This window comes from Schistosoma mansoni, assembly GCF_000237925.1.
Source record: "Schistosoma mansoni, WGS project CABG00000000 data, chromosome 5 unplaced supercontig 0195, strain Puerto Rico, whole genome shotgun sequence".
NCBI lineage: Eukaryota > Metazoa > Platyhelminthes > Trematoda > Strigeidida > Schistosomatidae > Schistosoma > Schistosoma mansoni.
Genome location: NW_017386018.1, coordinates 270,358 through 297,167, shown reverse-complemented (window position 1 = coordinate 297,167; position 26,810 = coordinate 270,358). Strand labels below are relative to the sequence as shown.

At 30.8% G+C, this 26,810-nt stretch overlaps 2 protein-coding genes across 2 annotated transcripts in view; both read left to right on the top strand.

The window, feature by feature from the left end:
* Positions 1-1,407: 1,407 nt before the first annotated feature.
* Positions 1,408-15,705, top strand: Smp_068700 (hypothetical protein; the record flags this gene model as incomplete). Its single annotated transcript, XM_018791086.1, has 2 exons — positions 1,408-1,723; positions 15,665-15,705. 2 exons carry the CDS (start codon positions 1,408-1,410, stop codon positions 15,703-15,705), a joined length of 357 nt encoding a protein of 118 aa, XP_018645704.1.
* Positions 15,706-24,988: 9,283 nt separating this feature from the next.
* The window catches only part of Smp_159370 (family M13 unassigned peptidase (M13 family)), a gene marked incomplete at both ends in the record, with an annotated part of 41,255 nt that continues 39,433 nt past the window's right edge, over positions 24,989-26,810 (top strand). The window contains 2 exons of the mRNA XM_018791085.1: positions 24,989-25,139; positions 25,710-26,026. Coding sequence (XP_018645703.1) covers positions 24,989-25,139; positions 25,710-26,026 — 468 coding nt within the window. The remainder of the gene's footprint in view (positions 25,140-25,709; positions 26,027-26,810) is intronic.

The following is a 26,810-nucleotide window of genomic DNA, read 5'->3' as shown; positions in this document are numbered from 1 at the left end:
AGCTTCGAAATAAAATGTCTGTTAAATAAACTTTCATAATAATTCTATTACCTAGGATGACAGTAATTTTCTGGATTTTTTCAATACATTATTCAAAGTAGATGCTATTGTTCGAATTAGATATTCCAAGTCAAATTTCTAATTAAGAAGCTGTGATTATTGTTCTAGACCACATCATCAGTACTCATTTTTTAAAAAAAGTATAAATTGATAAAAAGATGATCTATCGAGGTCAAAGTATGCAAGTTTATGCTTTCCCAGTATTTTGTAGAATATCATTGCAACACTACTTGTATATTAGGTAATTTAATCACTTACTCCTACTAAACTTCTTTTGGCGAGACTATAGTTTATAGACGAACCAATCAGGGATAAGATATCAGGTCTCAGATTTTGGAGCGAAATTCATTCATCAATTTGGCTATATAGAGTTTCGGCATTATTGCTGATATCATTTCGTGATGAAAACCCTAACTATAATTCTTAATCTTAACCATCAACTGTAAATCATAATTCCAATCCTCATTTAGTTCTAGTTGTTAGGTGGAAACTCTCAAGATCAGTCTAGTGTTTTTCAAAGGTCGTTCATAAATTATAGTCTCACCCTTCTATTTTTTTTCATTACAGTACTCAGTATAACTGAAAACAACCTATTTTGTTCAAATGAATGAATTATTTATTTTAACAAAGTAATTTTTAGCAAAAATAAATACTAAAATCTCACTTCTACCAATTTAATCAATGTCAATGAATTAAAATAATAAATAAATACATACACACATGACTTATTAGTTCATTTAATCAATTATAACATGATCCCTCAAAAATTATTATTTAATAGTTGAAACCATGAGATAATTGAAGCTAGAGCACCATGGAAAACATATAAGCACTGGATGGTCGTTTCGTCCTATCGTGGTACTCCTCAGCAGTGTGCATTCACGATCCCCTCCTCGCGAGATTCGAACCCAGAACCTGAAATCTCCACACAAACCCGCTCCTGATAATTATTATTTTGTTAATTCTTTTCCTAACAATTAAAACATATTGATCATGCCTATGAACCGAATATTATTCACTCATTATCATCATTATCATTATGAATCTATTTATTGTCTGTTTGTCTATCTATATCTATCTAATTTAATGATTGGTGTATCAATATAATAATAGAGACATAAAACTAAAATTATGATAGGTTTATTAATACAAAGTTTAGAAGCAATGAACATTGAATGATTTCATTAAAAAAAAAACCTTCAATGATTATTATAGATAGATCTAATGGGTATAAATTTGGATTAAAATTAATAATTTTCTACAATTGAGAAACAAAAAAAAAATTTTATTTTCTGAAACGTCTTTAATCATTTATTATATTAATATATTGGTTATCAGAAATCAATAATGACTGATTGTCATCAATATATTAATAATGATAAACATTCAGTTATTCTAGATGGTAATTGTATAAAAGATGATTGTATAGCATTTAGTAATATAAAAGATAATCGTACATCTAATACAAGTATATTTATTGATAATGAACATAAAAATGGTCAAAATTCAATACATTTATGGAATTCACATAAATATAATCATGTAAATATATGGAGACCACGTAAAAAATGGGAATTTTGTTTAATATTTTCATTAATAATTATATTAATTTTATTGATTATATTTATTACTTTATGGGGTGTTCAATTGGTATTTAATCAAAGTAAGTTATTGATTTTGGTGCTAATATTTCTTTGAAAAATTTGTATGTTTTTTTCTATATTACTTAATAATTGTCAAATTTTATATAGTTGAGATCATGAGTCAATTGAAGATAGATCACCATGGAAAACCTGGAAGTATTGGAGTACTTCTGAGGAGTCCCAAAATAGAACAAAACGGCCGTCCAGTGCTTCCAAGTTTTTCATGACTTTCCATGACTTGAAATATCTAACTCGAACATAGGCATCTACTTTGAATAATGTATTGAAAAAATCCAAAAAATTACTGTCATCCTAGGTAATAGAATTATTATGAAAGTTTATTTAACAGACATTTTTTTTCGAAGCTCATAACCAGTAAACTTAAATTCTTTCTGAGCTATAATTTGAACTAATTTCATTGCCCAAAACAACTTAAATACAGTGTTTCTAGCATTTTTACTAGTTACTCATTCAGTTAATCATTTTTCAACTTATTTGATATATTATATAGTTGAGATCATGAGTCAATTGAAGCAAGACCACCATGGAAAACCTGGAAGCATTGGAGTACTGCTGAGGAGTCCCACAATAGGACGAAACGGCCATCCAGTGCTTCCAGGTTTTCGATGGTGGTCTAGCTTCAATCGACTCATGATTCCAACTATATAAAATTACTAAAATCTCCACAAAACCTACTTCTGATAATTGTCACATTTTATAATGTCTTTTTGAGTTCAGTACTAAATGAATGTTAAAAATCTGAAGAAAGTTTAGTGAAGAACATAAATCCAATTAATTGGATAGTTACATATTAGGCTTAGAAACCTATTTCGGATAAATTGGTAACAAAGTCAAATGTCATGTACTAGGTTTTGTATGATATTCAGTGTGAGGGATAATGAACGGTAATTTACGTGTATGGAGTAGGATTTCGATTGCCTCTTAGTTAGTTTAAAGTCAAGTGTTATCACTATTAGATCAAGGATCTACAACGTAATCTGAACTTAACACTCATACATACTACATGACTTTTATTGAAATAAAAATCTACAACATTACTTTACATTTCGATGATGTAATGATCATATTCAACAATGGGTTCATGAATATGAGAAAATACTAATTCTTAATAAGGTACAAAACTCTTATTTCTCTGTCAATTTTCTTGTTTGAATTACGTAATAGCTGATTAACAAGTAATATGTGAACCTATTTGAAATTTCAAATAACCCAAAACTTAAATCATGTTTTTATTTTCTAAAGGTGTAAATAAAATGTTATCAGATGTTTTGAAGAATAATCAACACTTTCTTGGATTGGATGCTTTATTCTAGAGTTTAGTTAAATTGCATATAATAATCAATTTACGTTGATCTCAACAACCGATTATTCTCTACACTGTAGTAGATAATAAGCCTTTTGATTAAGCAAACTGATCATGTATATTAAACATTCAGACTTTTAACCAGTAATAAATTCAACAAAATCTACTTGTAGGTTGTTTTATACTTTAGTCGAATTCCATACCATTAATCTTTCAAATATATCTGCATACTGGAACTTTTTGCATTTCACTCCATAAGCTTCAATTATACATCTAATAACTCCTTGTTTGCATCTGTGACTCAGTGTTTGTGAGAGATTGTTTTCTGAAAACATTTTACATGGTCTAGTCACTTAGACAATGCAGTTCGAGTAAAATATGATCCACCACAGAAAGTAGCGCGAAAGTTAATCAATTGATTAGTTATTCAAAGTTCTAACGACTTGCAAACTAACAATGATTTAATTTCACAATTCATGTTTACTTATGTTTTACAGTTAAGTTCCTTTTATAAATTATCCATCATTAGCTCTATTGTTCTGAAATTGTATTGTTAATATTTACCATGGCTTCTGTTCGGCGAAATGGAATTAATATTGACCACTGAACTCTGAGTTCAATGAAGTGATTATCAGTATGGGGTTGTGGAGGTTGTTGAGTTTTGATTGAGATCATGAATTGATGAATGTTAGACCACTATTGAAAACCTGGAAGCATTGGACGGCTGTTTTGTCACAATACGGGACTCCTCAGCATCACACGGCCACGATCTCTCACGCAGGACTAGAACCCAGGGCTTTCAGTCTCGCGAGCGAAAACCTAACTTCTAGAAGTGATTATGTTTTCATCAAATATTTTATGCAACATGTTCCAGTGAGATAAAACCAGAGTATTATAAAGTTAATTACATAACTGTAGATATTTTGTCTCCATACTGAAGTCTCCATTAGTTCTTGATTTGTATAATATGACTTATTATTTGAATTTTATCATATTGAGGCAGAATTAGTTTACAAGAACTGATGGAATGTTTTATTGATGACAATTTTAAAATTATAAAATTCTTGTATGTGGCTTTAAAGTGATTGAATTCATTGATAAATTTCATCTAAGACAAATTCCACATCGGTGCAGGAAAAGACTTAAACGCAGATATCTGTAAACATAAATGTTGACAAGTAAATTTTTTACTTTTATTTCGCTTCCGGATGAAAAAATAGTTCTTTGATTCTTATTCACAAGTATATAAGTATTCATGAGATTGTCTGGTATTCTGTCTCTTCCTTGTTCACATTTCAGATATTATTGGTATATTGGTTATGTACTTATTTTTCAATTAGCCGAGAACAAAAATGCTCCTTAAAATTGTCTTCTTAGTTTCAGGCTTATAATTAGTATTACTTGATTGTCTCAATGTATGGCTTCATAGCCCACTATCAGAAAATGCATATGATTACTTAAGTATGTTTTGTGATCGATGACCATGTCAATAATTCTAATGAGTTATTATTAACACTATTCCTTAAAGGTTATGGTAAGATTTTTAAAAACAAAGTAAGTAAATAAGTAGTTCCTATTGTGAGCATCAACAGAGGGATGTAAATGAATTCAACTGACGAGTCCCAAATGAAAATAATCATTTATCTTCGATTCCACATCTAGCCACTTATGAAATATACTAGAAAGTCTAGAAAGTTTTAAATTTTCTTGTTTATAATCAGTAGTTGTTGAATTTCAGAGTCATTCACTAGTTGATCATTTCTAGTGATTATTATGCATTAAACCTACTGGTTATTACTAACATGCTAACTCAGATATATTAGCTTTCTGGTGTGAGAGCTCATTCTTCATTGTACGACTGATACATCTATTAAGCCGATAGTTACAATAAACTGACAAAAGTAGGTACGAATGTAATTTCATTTAATAAGTGATTTGATTTTTTTAATTATCAATCACGATATGAGCAAAAGGATTTGACGATTTTCGTCCGAAACATTCCTCAGAAATAGGTTACATTTATTTATTAATTATTTACCAGTTCCTTAGATTATCATTTATTTGGTAATATTATATTAGTTGAAATCATGAGTCGATTGAAGCTGGACCACCTAGGGAAACCTGGAAGCACTGGATGGCCGCTTTCCTTGGTGGTCTAGCTTCAATTGACTTATGATTTGAATTATGAAAATACTGAAATCTCCACAAAACCCTTCTGAATATTATATTAATCACTTATTAATTATTTCGTTAGACAGATTTCCTAAACTAAATGTTTATTTCTACGATTTTTCTGGGTTTTTTTGCTTTATCAATATTTATGTATTTCATATTTCAGACATCTACAATGTCTGCTATAACTAATTGAATTTTTTCTCGTCATTTAATATTGGTGTTATTTTAACTGTACAACAAATAATGAACTTTCATACATTTAGTTCTCTTTATCATTTTAAAGAGAACAAAAACAAAGATTACCATTATTCTGTTCTCAGTTTTTTTTCATTACACAACCGCCTAATGTATCAATATAGGGATTCATAGAGATTGTAGTATTTTCATAGTTGAATTCATTAGTCGATCTAAACTAGACTGCCATTGAGAAACTTGAAGCGCTAGACGGTTGTTTCGCCCTAGTATGGTACTCCTCAGCATCGCGCATCCACGATCTCGCGCGCGGGGCTCGAACCCAAGACTTTCGGTCTCATGCTCACTAGTGACTAGCTTCGAAAGGTAATTCTCGGGGTTCTAGTGATAAGCTGTGACCAGTAGGGGGCAGTTATCCATCTCAAACAATGAATGACATGTTGAACAAGATTACGGATTGATTGGACTTAAACATTAACACAGTTAGATGCCGTCTCAGTGATCTAAAAGTTAAGTGTTCGCGTGTGAGATCGTAGATGCACACTGTTGAAGAGTCCGATATTAGATCGAAACGGTCATCTAATGTATATTTATTCTAGGATTTTTAATCAGTAGTTCGATATTCTGAGTTTTCTCCTTTCACACTATATTGAAATCCTTGCTACATCATGATAGACATATTATTCTCAAATCATCTTCGAATTTAAAAGTATATCAATTTCAATGATAAATTTGACTTTAAAATATTATAAGTTGTAAGCAGCTGATGAGGATCTAGGTAAATAAAATGAATGTATATGATTCTGCGTCACTTTTTGTATTTACTTTCTTCAAAATAATGAACAATCTACCCATAAAATATTTAAGTTCTTTCAACTTACCACTGTATTTTAATTAATTCTATTTTAAATTATATATTACATTTCAGTGAAAAAAATACACAGACATTTTATCATCATGTCTCTCTCTCGAAATGCTCTCAAATAGCCACGTGTATATAGCCTTTATCAGGGCAGTCCTACTCATTACCTTTTCGTGGCGGAGGTGTTGTTTACGAAATTGAGAGGACGAAAAGTGAATGTCCGGCCCTTTAACCGGGTTGTTGGACGGGGAAAGTCCACCCAGGGGAGTTGGAAAACCCTGATTCCAAACCAATGGATCATATGAGCTCCAGTATCCTGAGGGAATAAATTGCGTATGAATCAATCGTTGATCACCGGCTACCATGGAACTGCATCGCCTTACTATGCTCCACTATCTTGTGGATCAGACCTAAGAAAACCACCTGCTTAGGTCTGGGCACCCGGATAGTATCACAGCCCTCACACAAATCAAATGAGATTTGTGTGGCGCATATATATATGGTGCTTCCATGTACCAATATTTATGTGTTTAAAGAAATAAGTTATTTAAGACAAGTCAATGGACAATATACTCTATGGGTATTAATAACTACTATGAGGAATATAAATATATATATTAAAGGAATAATAATAGAATGAGAGAATAATTCTTACTATATTTCTATTTCATATACCATTACCCGTTAACATTGTTGATTGCTTGAATTAAATTTACACTTGCTTGAATTAATCAATAATAATAAATACCCAATTTATATATATAAATAACTTTTTTTTGTCTGTCTCATTTTGAAATTATGAGGGAATTAAAATTTTGAAAAAAATAAAACCATTTAGGGGTAGAAAAAGGGAAAGAGAAGGTAATAAAGAGTATTACATTTTAAAAAAATTATTTTAATCAATTTAGTGCATAAGTGACGTCCATTTTAAATAAGAGATTAAAAACATAACCTCAATATATATATTCTTGGCTTAAATCTAAAAATTTCAAAAAAATAAACATGTTGTGTTCTTTGAAAATTGATTATTTAGGCCACCTTTGATAATCAATTAACAATCCAGAGTATTCTTTCTTTAGTTTTTCTTTATTATCAGTATCTTATCACATGAATGAATTGAAGATCATGATTCTCTTGATCTGATTACTGTTATAAGAATGTTTCTCAAATCAAATTACTATTTTTTTACTTTATTTCATTAGATGAGTTAATAAAACATTTTTATACCATATATTTGATCATGATATGATCGTCAGGCCAACATTGAAAGTTAAAAAAATTTTGGATAGCTTTTTCGTTTTAGCATTGAACTGTTAAGTAGACAATGGGTACTGGGTTCAATCTGTGGTAGTGGGCTTATTGTTGTGCGCTGTTGATGAGTCCCAGATTAACAAAAGTATCTGTTTAGTGCTTCCTGGTCTTCAGTAGTGAGCTAAATAAGTTCAGTATGTGATTTAATCTGCGGAAATTAAAAAATCTCCGCAAAAACCTTATGCTAATTTATAGCAGTCTAATACAGAAATTTACTTCAGGAAGGGTATTTTTTCATCATTTGTTGATAGTATTCTACTGTGAAACTGAACAGAAAATATTGTGGAACAAAGATATATTGATGATTGTTAATTAACAAAGAGAATTCATGGAATAGTGCGGAATACAATTACATTAAGATGTAGCCTACTGGTCGTTAAGTATATTTCCAATAGGTGACATGTTTACACCTCTCGCCACCTACTTTGGTTTTATACACCTAAGTATAATTAGTTACACATGAAAACTGTGTGATACATAGCTCGATCAGTCAGTTGGTCAAATTCGAAGTAGAACCGTGCACATTTGTAAATAAACTTGAGTTTTCACACAAAATTAACACACCATGGCAAAATTATCAAGACAAATCCTAGAGTAGTAAAATTAGTAACAGCATCAGTGCCAGTAGAAAATATAAGGTATAAATTATATGATTTGAGAATTCAAAGAATGAATGAAGCGTAAGGTAATTTTGAAACTCAGTATCTAATAAGAAACAAGAAATAAATGAATGTGCTCGATTGTGATAGTTTCTGAGCTATGTCGCATTAATATCTTTAACCGCTGATTATGGCAACTGAGCAAACTTCAACTGGGTAGTCTGAACATAACAACATGATTCAATCCAGCAGCCGATAACTTCATGATCTGATCCCACGTCTTTGTTTGATCACCCTCACATTTATTTCAACCTACACTGATACCAGTCAACATCGCCTGTCGAGGTAGCCAGTTCATAGCCACATTGATCGATTCACCCTGTTTATCTAGTATCGTTTGTCTAACTTCAGCATTACTCACTCAATTATCCCAAGATATGCTAGGAATGATTCGAAGGCATTCACAAGGAAATTCTACTAGTCGATAAGTATCCTTTGGCTGACATACAAACATCTTACTGACATCATAGATGACACATACTGGCAAAAGTCAATCGAACTCTCCGAATTCGTGTTGGTATTTCGTCAAACACAAACCCACTAAGACTGGTGAAATATACCCAGCTTCTTTACTTTCTATCATAGTTAAGTTTATAAACTTGTGTTTTTTTATACAGGCAACACTAAATCTCTAAAATAATCATTTTTAGTTTAATTTAGACAATGAATGTTTACTGACAAAAGACCATTGTTCAAGCATAGAGTCACTAAATAGTTCTTATTCATTTAATGAAAACCACATATTTGTTTACATTTTAACTAGATATTTTTAATAATTAAAACGGTTCATATTACCATTTGTCTTAAAAACAAACCTGACAAGTCTTCTTAAATCTAGCATGAACCATAAGTAAATAAACTTTAAGTGTATACTACTACATAAATTATGGCATATGTTTCATGTATTTATTTTATTTTATGTGTTTAATTGTTACATTTAAGAAATAAAAATAACAACTAAATTAATTCCAGTATTTATTAGGTTAATGTAGCTAATTCATCCGGTAAACTAAATTCTTTTGGTTAACTTATGATCTAGTGATTACACATTAAAGAATAAAGAAACCTTAATTTATAATCTCTTGTCTACAAAATAATGACTAAATTGTAATGACTGATCGTATTGGATAGTCTTTAAAAGGATGTTAACAGATTAGTTCAATTAATTTATGGAACTGTATTTCAAAATTAGTATGACATAAGATAACAAGCTGAATCACTGTATCGTAATTAAATAGAAGAATTACCTGGAACACTGAATGCCACTTATGTATGTGAGTTTTTTTAAAAAATCATGTTTCAGAAAATATTATTAGTATAAATAATAAGTTGGTAGTATAAATGAGGGAGAAGGGATACTAAACTCTAGCTAATATGATGATGAACGCTTGTACTTGGACAATTATATTCTTTATTTATCTATATACATTTAGCTGAAAATCATTTTATTTTTCTTCTACCATACTGTTAAAATCTAAATTGAGCTGGGTAGTTACTCGCACTAGTTCCGAATATCTCAGATTTCTGGATACATTACTTTCGTAAGAGCAAACTCAGACCTTTTACGCTTTAAACTGAAACTGTTAATTTAGAAGTCAATAATACATATTTCCAAATCCAGGTAATTTTGATTAAATGTAGTAATCATCAAATACTATCGATGAATTCATCGTAGTAGGGATAGTAGATTTTCTGAATTAGCATGTGTATTAATTTAAGAAAACGTTAAGCTGGGAAATTTAAAAGTGATTTAAAAATTAAATTACTTTACATTTTGGCATTTTTCAAATCCCAATAACTGAAAAAAATATTTTTAAAAATAACTGATTAAGGGGATAAATGAATCTTTTCAGTTAGAACATCATCGTAAATACAAAATTATATATTTATGTAACACAAATGACAACAAAATCAGCAATGATTAGATGCTGTTTACATAGATAACGGTGTTTATGCACTAACGCATCTATAGAAATAAAAGTGATTCAATAAGAGAGTAGTCCAATAATCTGACCAAACTGCTTAGTTATAAATTTTGATGGTTTCTTTGTTTAATAAATTAAAATTAGTTGTCAACAGACCATGTAACAGTTGGTAGGAGTGTAAGGAAGTATTTTTAAGTTGTTCAATCAATAGATCAGTCATGGAAAATAGAATTATGTGTCTTGGAATAGGTTACAAGATTGTATGTTACTAAACAATGATTATGAACAGAAGTTGAAGGTTGATCAGGCAGTGATCACATTATTTGTAAGGATTATCATTTTCATTCTGAAACTTACTGTACAACTTAAGTTGTAATATTTTGTTATCACGTTTTTCTACAAAGGTATATTTGGATTTTAAGACACAATAACATTTGAATAAGTTGGTTTACTTTCAATTGTTCACATGAAATAGTCTTTTTCTTTCAGTCTATAGCTATAAAAAATGTGCCTGTCTGTTAGCAAGGGATAAAGGAAATCCTTAAGAATGCTCAATGTTTTTTATAGTGATTTGAAAAGTGCAGTATTTATTTTTTTTAACATACCAAGTGAAGCAAAATAGTTATACATTTAATGGAATTGTTTTCATGACTGACACTTGAAACCCAATGGATGTATTGACGCAAATAAACTATCATTAATGCATTTAACGTTAAATGCTAGCACGTATCATGTACATTTATCATATTTTAATAAATAATTACTAAGCTTTTGGTAGTTTCTGCAAACAAATGACAGTGAATAAACCTTATCATTTATGAGTTTAATAGTCACTACTTAACTCAGCTGTATAATTAAGTAGTGGTTCGCGTCTAGCTGGAAAGTACTTTGTGTACTAGGGGAGCATGCAGAGAAATGTGAATAAGGAAGGATGAGAAAGAGAAGAACCAAAGAAAGGTTGAGTCAGTGGCACAGCAAGTGCGAGTGCAGTTACATTTAATGAGGAAAGCAACAGACAATAGCCAACAATAAGAAAAGCCTCAGATTTACACAACCTGGAAATCGAGACTAGAAGCATGTAGTTTAATACGCTACATCTAGCCTCTAAATTATCATGAAAGCTAGCAGGAAATAAAAACATCAATTAAACTTGAATGTAATTTTTGAAATGTAGGCAATAATTCCTAAACTTTCAGTTAGTTAGTCAACAGTTCTATGGTATCATTGATGATCTGTGATAAAAATTACAAATTGGCTGTCATTAGTTATATAGATTCATTTTAGTATCAAAGGTGAACTTATAATTTTCTTTTCTCTTGATATTTGTACGAAAACAACACCAAACAGCTTTCTAAAATGATCTTTACACAGGAAGTAAACTTGAAACGGCCAAAGCTGGGTTCCAGTGGATAAGAAGAGAAACAGTTTACTCTCTATCATGTAAGATCACATGAATATGGCATAATAAAAGTTAAACTAAGATGGTGGTTGGAGGTGGTCAACAGGAAATTCTGGACCCGGGTTTCGTGCTACTTGGCACTTGTCAGGTTTACTTACTGAACGTATCTTTCAAAATTGTACATTCTGTCAAAAGAGTATCTATAAAGAAATCACAATCTAAAACATATATGCTACGGAGGTTTTAGCAATCTAAACTTCCAAGCTGTTTTTATTAGCAAAAAACGGTGAATGCTACATTACATTTGACCAAGAGACTCAAACCTTTTCTAACACTTATTAGTCAAAAGTAGGTTTTAGTCTCTTTCTTACATTCGTGATATTTACTAAGTAGATAGTTTCCCCCTTAGTTTTGATCCGTAAGTTATTCATATCGTTTTAGATTAAACAAACACCTCTTTATGGTACTTGAAATTTATGAGCACTTTTTGACATAATCTAATGTCTATTTTTCAGTTAACTACTATTATCTAATAAATCCTTACAAATATGATTGTATAATTTCAGTAAATAGTTTTGTTAAGGAGAGAATTGTATTCACTGGATTGTTATTTCTTCTATGTAGCAATGTGTTACTTTTGCTCGTTACCTTAACTCTTACAACCATAATTATGTATAACTTAGTTATAGTTCCTTTTGATTATATCACTCTAGAACAACATATATAAGCGAACAATATTGTTTTCGATTAGTTCCTCATCAGGCTATACTCTAATATTTTCACAGTTGAAATCATGAGTCAATTGAAGCTAGACCACCATGGAAAACCTGGGAGCACTGGACGGCCGTTTCGTCCTATTATGGGACTCCTCAGCAGTGCGCATCCACGATCCCGCACTCGCGAGACTCGAACCCAGGACCTACCAGTATCGAGCCGAAGCCCTTAACCGATAGACCACTGAGCCGGCATCCAATGGTGTTAATGTCTAACTTCAACCAATCCACGATTTTGAGCGACCGTTCACTCTAATATACAGTAATATTTATATGCATATACGAAATTATGAAACCGATCAAGGCAGTTTATGAGTCGATGATAACAGTGGAATAGATTTCATAACTAAAAATAATAATAAGTGAAAAGTACAAATTGATAGTGTAATGACAAGTGTACTAGTTGTAATAAGAATAATAAAGGCTTGAATCAATGTTACGTAACAGGAAAATATCACTATAATTCATACAATGATATACAATAAAACTGAATAGACAAAGAATGAACAATTAGTTCTCCTTGACACTATTTATTATCGGCTTGGATAATAAGTATCTTTTAATTACTATTAATAGATTCAATAAAGTTTTATAATTACTCAAAAAACCAACTAAAAACAATAATAATCTGTTATTTACCTTTATGACCTTTATAAGCATAAAAAACTTGATTCATTGTTTTATGAATGAAAGGAAAATGAACTTTATTTAATCACTAATTATCATTTTCAATGAGTATGACAAAACGAATGTTTGTATTATTTAGCAGTCTTTAACAAAGTTCGAAATAAAGTTGAAAGTAACATGGTGGAGAAGATTTGTAGCTCAGATGGATGATTTTGATGGAGTATTGTTCTCTAAGCTGGATGGTTTAGTCGTGGAGCTTTCATCGTCCTTCTGAACGACATCAAATGAAAGACATTCAAACTTATATATTCAAAGATTTAGTTTGTTCATAAATTTTCATAGAAATGAATCAATCTATCAAATATCACCATATGTTTTTAAGTTAAAGTAAATGCCGATCTATTCTATCTTACCTTGGTAAAGTTTCGTTTTCTGAGCAAGTTGGCGCAAATATGAAGCTTTCATTGCTCCTCCAGAAAGTTTCATCTGTAGAAATTTAAAGTACGAGTTAGCTATTCGAATGTTTTCTTATATGATTGATAGATTGTTTTGTCAACCTTAATCTTGACTGGTCGTTGTTAAGTCTTGTCCTGTCATTGTCTGTATTTTTATTCTATCAGTCAAATGTGAAGACATTTGAATAGCTCATTTCTATCTGAAGTTCGTATTGATAATATTTTCCAGAAGGTTGGTGAAAGCGTTACTAATATACCGCCCAGCTTGTGGACTGAAACTTTAACAAAATTATCTACCTGAACTACAGTCATTCTACACCATCACATAGTTTATTCTTGTTGATTGAGGACTAGAATATGCACATTTAGCTAAATATTTCACACTGAATTATTTCAATTCGTCTATACAACATACTAATAATCTTTTTTAATATTAGATTAATGAAAAAAATTAATAGCACAATTACTAATCTTTCGAAATGAGAGGAAAATAATTTATTATCTCCATTAAATGAAATTATCCACACAGTAACTCGATGTTTTTACTTAGTGTTAGCTTTTTATTACTTATGACTTTCCCATTACTTAAGATTGCTTAGAATTCCTAAAATGCAATCATTTATATGACCAATTTCATTGAACAATTCTCGTAGATAATGATAGACAGATCACTAGAAAACATGGTTATTATCGTCTCATAGGTAGTATTCTTCATGATGAATAGTTGAACAAGTTTCATTACTAAGTAATGTTTTACTTGGAGCACACCATGAATTAATTAACTTATCATCTGTATACTTGAAAAAATTTACTCTAAAATCATTACTTGTCGTAAAAATATAATCAAATCCAACTCAAATAACGAGTAACCAATAAGCATACATTTAAAAGAATATGATTTTACTCAAAATATTAGTCTAAATCAAGCGTGAAACAGTTGTATAATTACCGATAATCTACAATGGTTCTCTAACTAGTTGTAATTTATAATAGGTAGTAACGTTCACTGGTCACTGAATATTTTATCATCCATTATGTTAGATTTTAGGTAACATATGTAAAATTCCAGGCATTATTACAAGCAAAAATACTATACATACAAGTTTTTTTTGTTTTAATTATAATGGTAAATGAAGTGTAAATGTATGCAAGATTGATGTCCAGATTTGGATTAGTCTATTTATACTGTTCAATCACTTTATCTAAACTAATCATAAACAAATAAATTCAATTTATCAATCTAGTTCACAAGGAAGTGTTATTGATTTCTTGAAACTGAGAACAAACTAATAACGGAATCAAAAAAAACAAAACAAAACAACAACAGTAAATGAACAAACATAAAGATTCACGGTTAACTATGAAAGTTGACAAACTCCAGATAAGAAACATGTGGTCGATAATTATACGAAACATACAGAGCTTTATTGATTAATGTTTGTCATTCTCAGTTATATTTCATAATTATCTTTTCAACCTTCACTAGTTACTCGTGATAAAAAAGAACGAAAAGTCTTTTAAAAAAATATTTTATTATTTCATTTCCTAGTCCATAGAAACTAGTTCTTGTTTCGAAGAAAAAAAATATTCACTTTTAACAATAAATAACTAAACAGACAGGTTACTGTGGAAATGGGTTTTATTCTCTCTCTCTTTCTGTCTCTCACTCTCTCACTCTTAGACCAAAATAAAATATACCTTGATTTCCATAGACAAATTTTGTTTATCATTGATTAATCGATAATTAGTACCCGTTTTTTTATTTTGCAAATGAAAAATTTAAACAATAAAAATATGTTTAACATTAATTTTTTTTTCTTTTTTTTTAAATTTTTAAAATTTATTAAATATTCGTAGACATAATAAGCAGAGATGGATAGTGGCTAGCAGTGGAATCCACGACGCGCGTTTCGTCCTATTTGGGACTCGTCAACTGGATGTGCCTGCATCTCGGAGTTGATGTTCACTCTGGGACTCGAACCCAATACCCTCGCTTCAAACGCCATCGCGTTATCCACTCGGCCACTGAGTCCTGATAGCCACTTGCTTGTGCGAACAAACAAACAACACTAAATGAATTCATAGACATAAGTTTTTATTTTCTTGTTTATTAAAAAAAATTGTAGTAAATTTTGGTATATTTATCAAATAGATAAATGTGATAAGACTATGAAGACTATGAAGTGTTTTATAATGTTATTGTCGGTAATCAAAATGTTCAAATGACAACTAACTTTTTTATATTATATATATTGAAAGGTAACCATAGCAACAAAATCATTGATGATCTAAATGAATGAAATATTCAACATAATAGTGAAGTGTTTGTCAAAATTTTACTGATTATTAATCAACTATAAGGATAAATGTCATTAAATATGGAATAAAAGTTGAACTTTTATGAAAAACATTCATAAACAATTATTGAACTGTATTTTTTCTGGGATAATTTTAACTTATTCAATATGATAAATAACTTTGATCAAGTAAGATAACAACTTTTAATCAGCTGATATAGAATTAAAACGATATCGATTTAATTATGACTTCTCAATTACGTCATTGATTGATTGATTGATTATGATCTGGCTAATGTACATTTTTTCTAAATTAATAAGCTAGTTTTGTAAATTATCAATATGATATAAAGTTTTACAAAGAAATCCCCGAAAATTGTAATAGAAACATTTTCTTATATTATGTTTAATTTACTTTGTAATGTATGAATAACCTATAGTATTTTATTCTTTAGACTTAAATTATGAAAAATATGTATGATACATTTGTAAAAACAATAAGTCTTGGCTTATGAAGTAAAAGTGATAGTGATTAGAAAGATGGAACGATGCAATAAGATGAAGATAATTCATCAAATGCCTTGGTACGGCCGAGAGTGGGGAGAGTCCGCTCTCCCTCTCGAAATGCTCTCATATGGCCACGTGTATATAGCCTCTGCCATCGAAGTACTACTCAATGCCTTCTCGTTGCGTGAGTGTTTTTTACGAAATTGAGAGGGTGAAAAGCGAATGTCCGGCGCTTTAACCGGGTTGGTGGACACGGAAATTTCACCTAGGGGAGTTGGAAAACCCTGATTCCAAACCAATGGTGCACATGGGCTGGTTGCAGTATCCTGAAGGAACAAATGGCGTATGAATCAATCGTTGGTCATCGGCTACCATGGGACTGCATCTCCTCACGATGTTCCACCATATTGCGGATCAGACCTTTAGGTCAAAGGCTCCATGTGTGACCCCCTAAGAAAACCACTTGCTTCAGTTTGGGCACCTGGGCAGTATCACAGCCCTCACACAAACCAAATGAGATTTGTGTGGCGCATACATATCTGGTGCCCGTTTGTACCAATATTTATGTGTTTAAATAAATAAAATAAAATAGTCAATCAACTTTCTTTTCAACGATGCAATCTACTGAAGACGCATAATCATAATTGTAGTTTATTTTTGCATGTGGTAGTTTATAATAAAATAGAGGGAGATATTGGATTTATTTAACGAAGTAATCAAAAAGCCTCATGAGTTCGCGAGCATTTAATATTAGTTCTTAGATGTGACGGCAATTAATAATAAGAAATGGGAAGTATATTTATTATATCTATAAAAACTCAACATTTACATTTTTTAATCATCAGTTCTTAACACCTTCAAAATTATTATATAACTGAGTCTGAACACTAACCCTTATTAGGAAAATTACGCAACGCATGAAAATGGAACAGTTCTAAAAAATAATTGTCCTGTTAGTATATTACGTCATCAACCTGCGTATAACAATAATTACGTCCTATAGACGTGTTAGCCTATGTAATATATTTTAGAGAAAGTACATTAAATACACTATTGGTAAGGTAAACATATGTCATCTTAGTGATACATGAAAGCTTTGTCAATAGTGATAAAATGCAACTGTAATTGCAATATATGTTCCCTAACATATATACAAACATATTTATATTACTATAAAATTGATTGGTGTGTTGTATAGTGCTTATGCTGACAGATATAAGTAGCATGCATCTTCAATTAGAAGTGGAATGCCTGCCAGCAGAAGATTCAGAAGATTGAATTGACGAGAATAGCAATGGAAACAAGAAACAACTGTAATAACAACAGAATTAAAAGAACCATGAAGCGTATAAGGGAAACCTGAAGGATGATATGCAATCAATGTATTTAGTGTGCGATTTTCAAATTTTATGAAATCCGTGTGTAATTTTGCATTGAAACAAAAATTGGTTTTCCTCACTTGAGTTTTCGTTTTCTACATTGGAACTATTTTTACTTTGAAAACCTCTATCAAAATTAAAGTTCATTATTCCTGATAAGCCAACGAACAATTCTTATATTTGTTATATTTCTATAATATTAATTATATTTAAGTAAAAAAAACACCAATAATAATAATAGAATAATACCTTCTATCTCTCCCCGAACTTCAAATGACGACCCTCAGAGTAAATGATATTCAAAGAAAAGGATTGTTGTTTTTCAATATTTCTTGGGTTTATAATTTTTATTTTATATCCCGTTAATGGGTTTCAGTAAGTGCCTATATGAACCATTAACAACTGTTCAGGGATTCCTAATTAAACTTACCTTGGAAAAAAGTTTCAATCTGGACTGGTTTTCACAATGTGAAAATTTTTACTCTAGTATTTTTGAAGAATGTTTTGAGTTGAATAAGTCTTTACATTGCTTTTTTCGATCAATTAATGTATTATAAGTAGACGGAATCTACTGAACATATTTTTCGTCCTAAGTTAGGATTCGTCATCAGCAATATATTATATCTCACAAGGTTCTACTGATGTTAAGTACTTTAAAGGAGTGTTTTGTTTCCACCAGTAATACGTTATTGTGGTTTTACTAAATGTTACCAATATTTAGGAATTAGTTATTTCTATGTAACCAGTTGAACTATATGTTATTTTAACATGATGCATGAAGGTTCTATGTTTAAAAGCTTGAATCATCAAGGGTGTATATTACCAAGGATGATAAACCTATAGGTTTTTGATGTTTCATACAAATGATATCACGATGTGACAAAAATAAGCTTCGATTAAATTATTTTGATTGTATCATTTTCAATTAATAAACATACTAGAAAATGTATCTGCTAACTTTTCTCAAACGTGTTCTTCTTTATTACTTCTATAAAAAAATATAATCAGAAGGGGTTTTGTGGATATTATAATAATTTTAATAGTTGAGATCATGAATTCTATAATAAGACGAAACAGTCATCCAGTGCTTCCAGGTTTTCCACAGTGGTCTAGCTTCAATTGATTCGTGATCTCAACTATTATGAAAAAAGTAATTCATTCCTATTGTTCAAATTCTACAGGATGTTTCTCTAATATCTGATACTCATTTCTATTCTCTCACGTAAATTTGGTTTTTGAATTGATTAAAGCAATAAAATAATGTTATCATTTCTTCTGTCACCTAGCCCTACTTCATTACATTACGCTTTAAATATCATAATTAATTACATCATTTGTTTTATATTCAAATTAGGTAATATTCAATGTAAAACTATAATAAAAACGTATGGAACAAATTTTTGTTCCCTTTGTAGTACAGCCATATATATAATAAGTTTAATAGGGGTTTAATATATGATTGCTAATATAGTATTATTCTTTATTAATTGGATGAATATATATATATATATATATATATATATATATATATATATATATGCCGACAGGAGACTGATTAACCTTAAATAACAATGAGAAGATACAAATAAGCAACATCAAGTGGATAGAATTTAGTTAATCGTTAAAATGGTTATTGTTCGCAACCACACAAAATACACTTCTCTTTAATTCGGTTGTAAAGATGTTGGATGTCGAAGAAATCGCATAAGAATTATAGTTTCTACCTGTTCATATGGAAGGCCATAAACACGAAAACGGCAAGGTTTGGTACTTCTCTTCTACTGTTGTAATAATCGTATATTTAAGAAGTAATACTGTTTATATGTGTGTTAATATATGTTTTCTGTACATAGAACTGCTGTTAGTTTTTTTATAAGGAAATAGCTCATTATAACTAAATAATTCACTTCATTCGGGTTTTTCTTTATATTTCACATTTAATGAAAGTATCAATAGCTTTATGAAGATAAATTTCTCTTCAGATTCACGTTAACTGCGAGGAAATATCACTGTGGTAAAAAAGCTTCTCAATCCTCTCAGATTATAGAAATCTATTTTGGTCGATATCAGTTTGTGATTAAGGTAATTTTTAGTCTGAATATATTGCCGCAAACTAATAAGCTAAACAACAGTATTTCGCTTAAGGGCCTGTATAGTATATAGAAATCGGATATAAATTGCAATGTTTTCCAAATGTTCTACATTTTAATTATAGGTTTACATTGTAATAGAAGAATAGTAGATATGGCTAAATTATATAAATTCATTTTATTTTGTAGATTGTTGTCAGCTGTTTATAGTCTTAGTTGAACCGATAAAATACATCTTAACATAGTGTTTCATAATCAAACAAGTTGACATTGAATACTTAAAATGTAATAGGTTATCACTAAATTTATGTATTTGTATAGAACATTTTGAAAAGACTTTAAAAATGGATAACAAGTAAAATAATTTACACAGGTTTAGAAAAAACTTTGGATGAAAATGGTTTAATGAGAGCAGAAGTCTTCGAGATTTTTCATTGAATCTATGAAGTGATCTAAGTTAGAATACCTCTGAAACCTATAAGCACTGGACGGGCAATTTCGCCCGGCATAGAAATCCTCAATATTGTGCATCCATAACCCAGGACATTCGGTCTCGCGCTCACGCCTAACCTTTAGACTTATGAGCCGGCATTAAACGGTCTTAATTTCTAACTTCAGTCAATCCACCCGTTCAAGATAACTGAGGTATTAAATTAGTTTTTTAATGAGTAAACGAAAGAACTTAACTTATTTGTGTGAGCGGTAATTTCATAATTATTCTCTCTTGATTTCATATGTCATTCTTAAGTTTTTTGAAAGTAAGTAAAACACTGTGACTTTACATTTGTTTATCTAACGATTATTTTGAATGACTAGCATTCATCAAATAATTGACAATCATAGTGTTACAGACTGACAACTCTAATTCACATTTTCCCTAGAAAGTGTTCAGAAATGCATTTTACATGATCTCCTTGTTTTCTTCATTCTCTCGAATTAGTTATATGAAATGTTTTGTTAACAGATAACTGGAAATCGAGTAGTGACTAAAATCAAGCATGCAATTTGTTTTCCTGTGCTAACTGAACTATTTTGATTAGACTGCAATGTAGCCACTAGTCTGAGTGACTAGATATCACATACTCCAATTATGAGAAAAATACCTAGCACACTATATTGCTTATACTTGTGAAATTATATACTTGCTTACTAAAGCCTGTTACCCCTCATGGAGGAGCATATGCCACCCACCAGCATTCTCCATCCAACTCTGTCCTGGACAATCCTTTCCAGTTCTTTCCAGTTCCTCTTCATCCTTTTCATGTCTGTTTCCGATTCCCAGCACAGTATGTTCCTTGGTCTTCCTCTTTTCCTTCACCCCTCAGCATTGCAAGTTAGCGCTTTCCTTATGATGCAGCTTGATGATTTCCTCAATGTATGTCCTATTCACTTCTCACTTCTTTTCCGTATTTCCTCTTCAAATGGTAGCTGGTTTGTCCTCTCCCACCGTAGCCTGTTGCTGATGATATCCGGTCAATGGACATTGAGTATCTTGTGTATACAATTGTTTATAAATACTTTTACCCTTTTGATGATGGTCGTGAGAGTTGTACTATAGAGGAAAGACTAAAAAATGTTTGTGCACATCCAGTCTGTTTTCAATGTAAACTATTGAGTTTTAAATAATATTGTGACAAAAGTTTACTAAGCAAGTTCTAAAAATTTTTCAAATGGTATGAGAAACAACATTGGGGTAACAGAATCAATGAAGTCGACTGTAAGAGAAATGATAAGCAAAACCATGATAAAGAGATAAATTTAGGAAGTATGATTCATCTTTTCGTAGTGTCTTTATTTGATTCCTTCTGATGCTGACTTGAACAGGAGTATATTAAAAATGTTTAGGGGTAGCTATGAACTGACATACTCTCAGTCCATGAATTCATCGACCATTGTTTTTCCGCATGTTAATAGATGTATACATTATAGTTGAAATACTCATAGGTAATGACGTTAAAGTTTCCTTCATCACACAGACACATTCAGTTGATTTTCTACTTTTACTTAAATACTGAACATGAAATTTTCACATACTTCTAATTTTTCATTCTTTTCCTTTATGAACCATATTTCTCACGCTTATTATTTTATATCCATTAATATTACAACACAGGCCGACTTCTGTTGATTCTAAATCTTCTACTATACATGACAAGTCTCTTTTTTAAAACACATAACTATAGTACCATCGACACATTTTTTCGTATGCTTCTGACGTACGCGATAAAGCCACGAAGTACGATTTGTTACGCTGGATAATTTTTTTACATTATATAATAGTGACTGATTTTGATTGTGACCTAATAAATTCATTTTAATCATTTCCTTTCATCACAAATGTCGTTACACATTCACAATTTGTCATAGAAAAATGTATTTTTGACATCTAACGATGTTTCTGAATGACTTTGTACTTCTTACTATGGATTGTCTAACGTTAAGAGGGATGTAATTTTGTAAAACAAGCAAACAAAACTTAAAATTATTTCTATTCATAAGTCTTAACACGTCGAAATCCAATTGAATCCTCGAAAGAAGAGTTTAAAAACGTATCATATGTTTGTAATTGAATTATTTGGAATGAAAAAATCAAATATTAATGACGTGAATTTGTGATAAATTATATCACTATGTATGGGAAAAGAAGAATTATTTAAGAGAATCATTTTAGATGATTTTGAATTATGTAAGTAAGTTATGCAACAGTATAGTTTTAGAAATAGGTTCTGAAGATTACCAAACAACTTTATTGATTAGACAATTCGGTGTAACTATAATTTATGGACGGCCTTTGAGCGACGTTAAAGTGGCCTTGAGAACATCCACCTACTCATTAGGACTAAATGAGAATTATAAACCTGTGTAAAGAATAAGGATTATGATTTACAATTGAGTTTGAAGTTTTCATTACTAACTGACATCAGCTAAAATCCCAAAACGCTCTTTGACTAAATGAATAAATGAATTTCGCACCAAAATACAAGACCTGTTATCCTAAACCTGGTTGGTTCGTCCATGAATTATAGTCTCACCAACAAAGTTACTGCCTATACCATGGAAAGGCAAATAAGATGTAGCCTAAAACTGAATGAAGCTTCTAACTTTATTACTGTTAAACAAGTTCACGGGTTTAAATTTTTTGAAAAAATCTTGACTGTCACATATTGAGAGGTTCATGACTATTACCAATGAACAGTCGTGAAATTAATCAAAGTAGCCAATATTTCTGTTTGACTGAATTAAGAGAAATCTAACATTCCAAATTATTAGTTGGATAAGTTTATTCTGTAAAATGGAAGTTGATAAAAAGAACAATCAGTCATTCCATCCGTTTATGAACTCATTTTTCTGTTCTTTCTTAACCCTGAATTAAAACTATGGAAGTAAATACCGGAGAATTTTTATATTGACGATCTACCTCGTTTCAATTGACAGTTTTGAACTCGTTTTGTTTCCATTCATATTGATAATCTTAGAGGATGACTTTCAATAACAAAAATTAATCAAAAATCGATTATAAAAGCCTAAAATAGTCATAAACGTATCTTCATAGTTTTCATCTTATAAAATATTCCATGTAATATGAGTGAAGAGACGCGTTAGATCCAAACTTAAATATGTTAAATAAAGTATTAACGTAAGTTTCAAGTTGATACTTTTGAAGTTTTAGCATGATGTACTTTAGGTCAAACCATTACAGATAGTCGAAAACAATGTAATACTTTAGACTTTTTGTTTAAATCTGCTGTTTGATAGTGTAAAAAGAGTTAAACTAAGTGCTGGTTTGAAACTCATAATATTTTATTTTTGCAATCAAAAATGTCAGTTACCTTACTACGTCTTATCGTGAACAATAATTTATAAATTTAAAAGAAGTAATCATTTTTTATAAGCAAAAATGGATAGTGGCTAGCAGTGGAATCCAGGATGCGCGTTTCGTCCTATTTATGACTCGTCAGATGGATGCACCTGCATCTCAGATTTGATGTTCACTCTGGGGCTCGAACCCAGTACTGTTCGATTCAAACTCCACCACGTTATACAATCAGTTACTGAGTCCTGATATCCACTTGCTTGTGCAATGGGGTGAAGTTTGAATTCACTTAGTATTGTTTGTTTGTATCTTCCCATTAATTTTCAGGACTGCAATTGATCGCGTCCTGGATTCCACTGCTAGTTACTGTCGATCTTTGCTTATAATGCTTGTGAATTAAGGCTATATCGAGGCAATACGCACAACATGCACATATGCCAATTAGAGACTGATCAATTGCAGTCCTAAAAATCAGTGGGAGGATTCAAATAAACAATACCAAGTGAATCATTTTTTTAGTTGATTTACTTCTGATTATAATAAAGTCATAAAGTCACCTTTCAAGTTGTGGCGGTTTTACACATGTGATTTGTTGTATGAAAGCCGATGCAGTTTAACAATGACAATAGTATTGAATAAAGCCAGTGTAATTATTACTATTATTATTACTGTCATACTTTACTAACCTTATGTAGAAACAAAATCAACAAACAGATAAATTCAGAAGACTAGCGTCATGTCCTAAATTTTTAATGAAAACTGACGCATAAATGAATCTACTCTACTGTTACAAATTTTTAGTTATATGTTTTTGGATCTCCATTTACAGATTATTTGATTACAAAGAATCTAATCAAGAAGTGTGTACTTTTTCAAATGACTGTGATAAGTAGTCACTGACTGACTTATAAGACTAGTTCCATGTTCTGATATGTCTAAGTGTAGGTTTGTTTGTTATCATAGTACTGTATGGGGAATAGCTTATTTATCCATCTGGCTGAAAACTGAACCCCCTAAACAGTCCATAGTTTTAATACACATTTTTAGATCTGCAAATATCAGGTAGTAAACAACTGGATAAATGATTGATTTCAGTCATTAAGTTATTCACTCTAATAGATTCTATTGACAAAAGAATAGACTTGCATCTTTGAAGCTTTAGTTGCTCTCAAGTTTCTTACTCAATATACATTGAAGCTCAATAGCCAAAATAATTTAAATTGCTAGGTGCTTTTCTTTTGTTATCATGTTCGAAGTTTCGCGTGTTTATCTAAGTTATCATCTTCAATACCTAGTAGATCACTTACACGAGCAAATAACTTGTATTAGTGAAGAGATATTTAACTTATCTATATAATATTATCTCTCAATAAGTTAACTATCCAAATGATAGTTTTTAATACATCAAAGTAATAACTGTCTTTTTTCTGCCATTTACAGATAAACCCTGCTTAGAACCTACATGTATTAAAGTTGCTTCAGAAATTCTTAGCAATATGGATACAAGTGTATCACCTTGTGATGATTTCTTTGCATATTCCTGCAATGGATGGATAAAACAAAATTATATACCACAAGGTCATAATTCTTGGTCTGTAATGCGTAAACTATCCAAATATGATGAGTATTTCACCAAAGAATTACTTGGTAAGTAAAAAGTGTTCTAAATCTTCTTATTCAGGAAACTGTAAATGAAGGATTTTCAAGAGATTTCTAAGAGCTTGATTTAGTTTTTCCTTGTACATGATCACTGCTACAAACAACACCGAAAGCTAATTTTACTTGGGTAAACGTTTAGAGATAAGATAGCATAGGCTGTACTTAATCATTTTAGTTATGTGTATCAGCTAAGGATCTTTAATTTATCAAAAAGTCAATTCAGAGCAATTCTGATATTAGATTTCGTCTTGGATTCAAATCACTATTTCGTTCATTAAATATTAGAACATATGGCATGTTTTTCTGCCTTCTGACATTCTTTGTCATTAAAGATTTAGCTTTCAACAGCTATTATTTACATTCATCATACTTGGTTAAGTTTTATCGAGATTTGGTTCCTACCATTTATTAGGTTTAATAACAAATAAAGTTTTGGACGATCTATTTGTTGTGATAATGAAAAACGTGACCAGTTGATTTTAAGGTCATAAAATTTGTATTATTTAATGCTATGTTTCTTATCTATGGGATGGTTATTCCTTATTATATGTTTTACAGAAAATCGTTCCCATACAGACACTAGTCGCGGTTTCACTTTGGCACAAATTTATTACAATTCATGTATGAATGAATCTGTTATTGATAGCCGAAAATTAACACCTCTTTATAATTATATTAAAAAAATATTTAATGGTTGGTTATTATTACCAACTGGGAATCCAGCAACTGGGCAACAAAATGCTGATCTTTTTCGTCCTGACAAATTTGATTTAACAGATATGTATTTACCTCTGTTAAAGTATTCAGGTGCAACACCATTATCCCGTATTTTAGTTGGACAAGATCAGATGAATTCTTCTCGATTTGTAATAGATGTAAGTAAAATTTCTATATGTTTTCATTGAGGCATAGGTCAATTGTTGGCTTTATGAACAGTTGATTATTGCAAGCAGTTCATTTTGGAACTCAGATAGAGCACCATAACTAAACTTAGTATCGTATACTGTATTCATCTTTGTTAAGTTTTAAAAATGAAAAATTGTAGCTAACAATTTCCTGTTGAGACCTAGACTCTATCCAGCAAAAGGATCATTTTTAACTTCCGTAACTAAAACTTCGATATTTGATCATGCTTTCAAATTTACGCAAAAAAATATATATGAGATTGCCATAGCTGATGCTGTTATTTGATTTGATCTTTTGTCATATTATCTGCTTTTCCTTCTTTGGATCATCTGCAATCTGCAAAGATATATTGCTCAAACTCTCCTGTTCCAAATTGATTTTAGCTCAGTAGATTTCGAAGGATTTTCTCAGTCGAATTTTACAGCAAAAACAAAATGATTTACAAAAAATCCTTTTCATAGAATGACAGGATTGAACCCTGTTATCTCATTTGTTATCTGTAGATTTATTAAGTAGCTCACAGATAATTATCAGAAGGGGTTTTGTGAAGATTTTAGTAATTTATATAGTTGGAATCATGAGTCAATTGAAGCTAGACCACCATGGAAAGCCTGGAAGCACTGGACGGCCGTTTCGTCCTATTGTGGGACTCCTCAGCAGTGCGCATCCACGACTTCGCCTCGCGAGATTCGAACCCAGGGTCTATCGGTTAAGCGCTCTGGCGCGAGACTGGTAGGTCCCGGGTTCGAATCT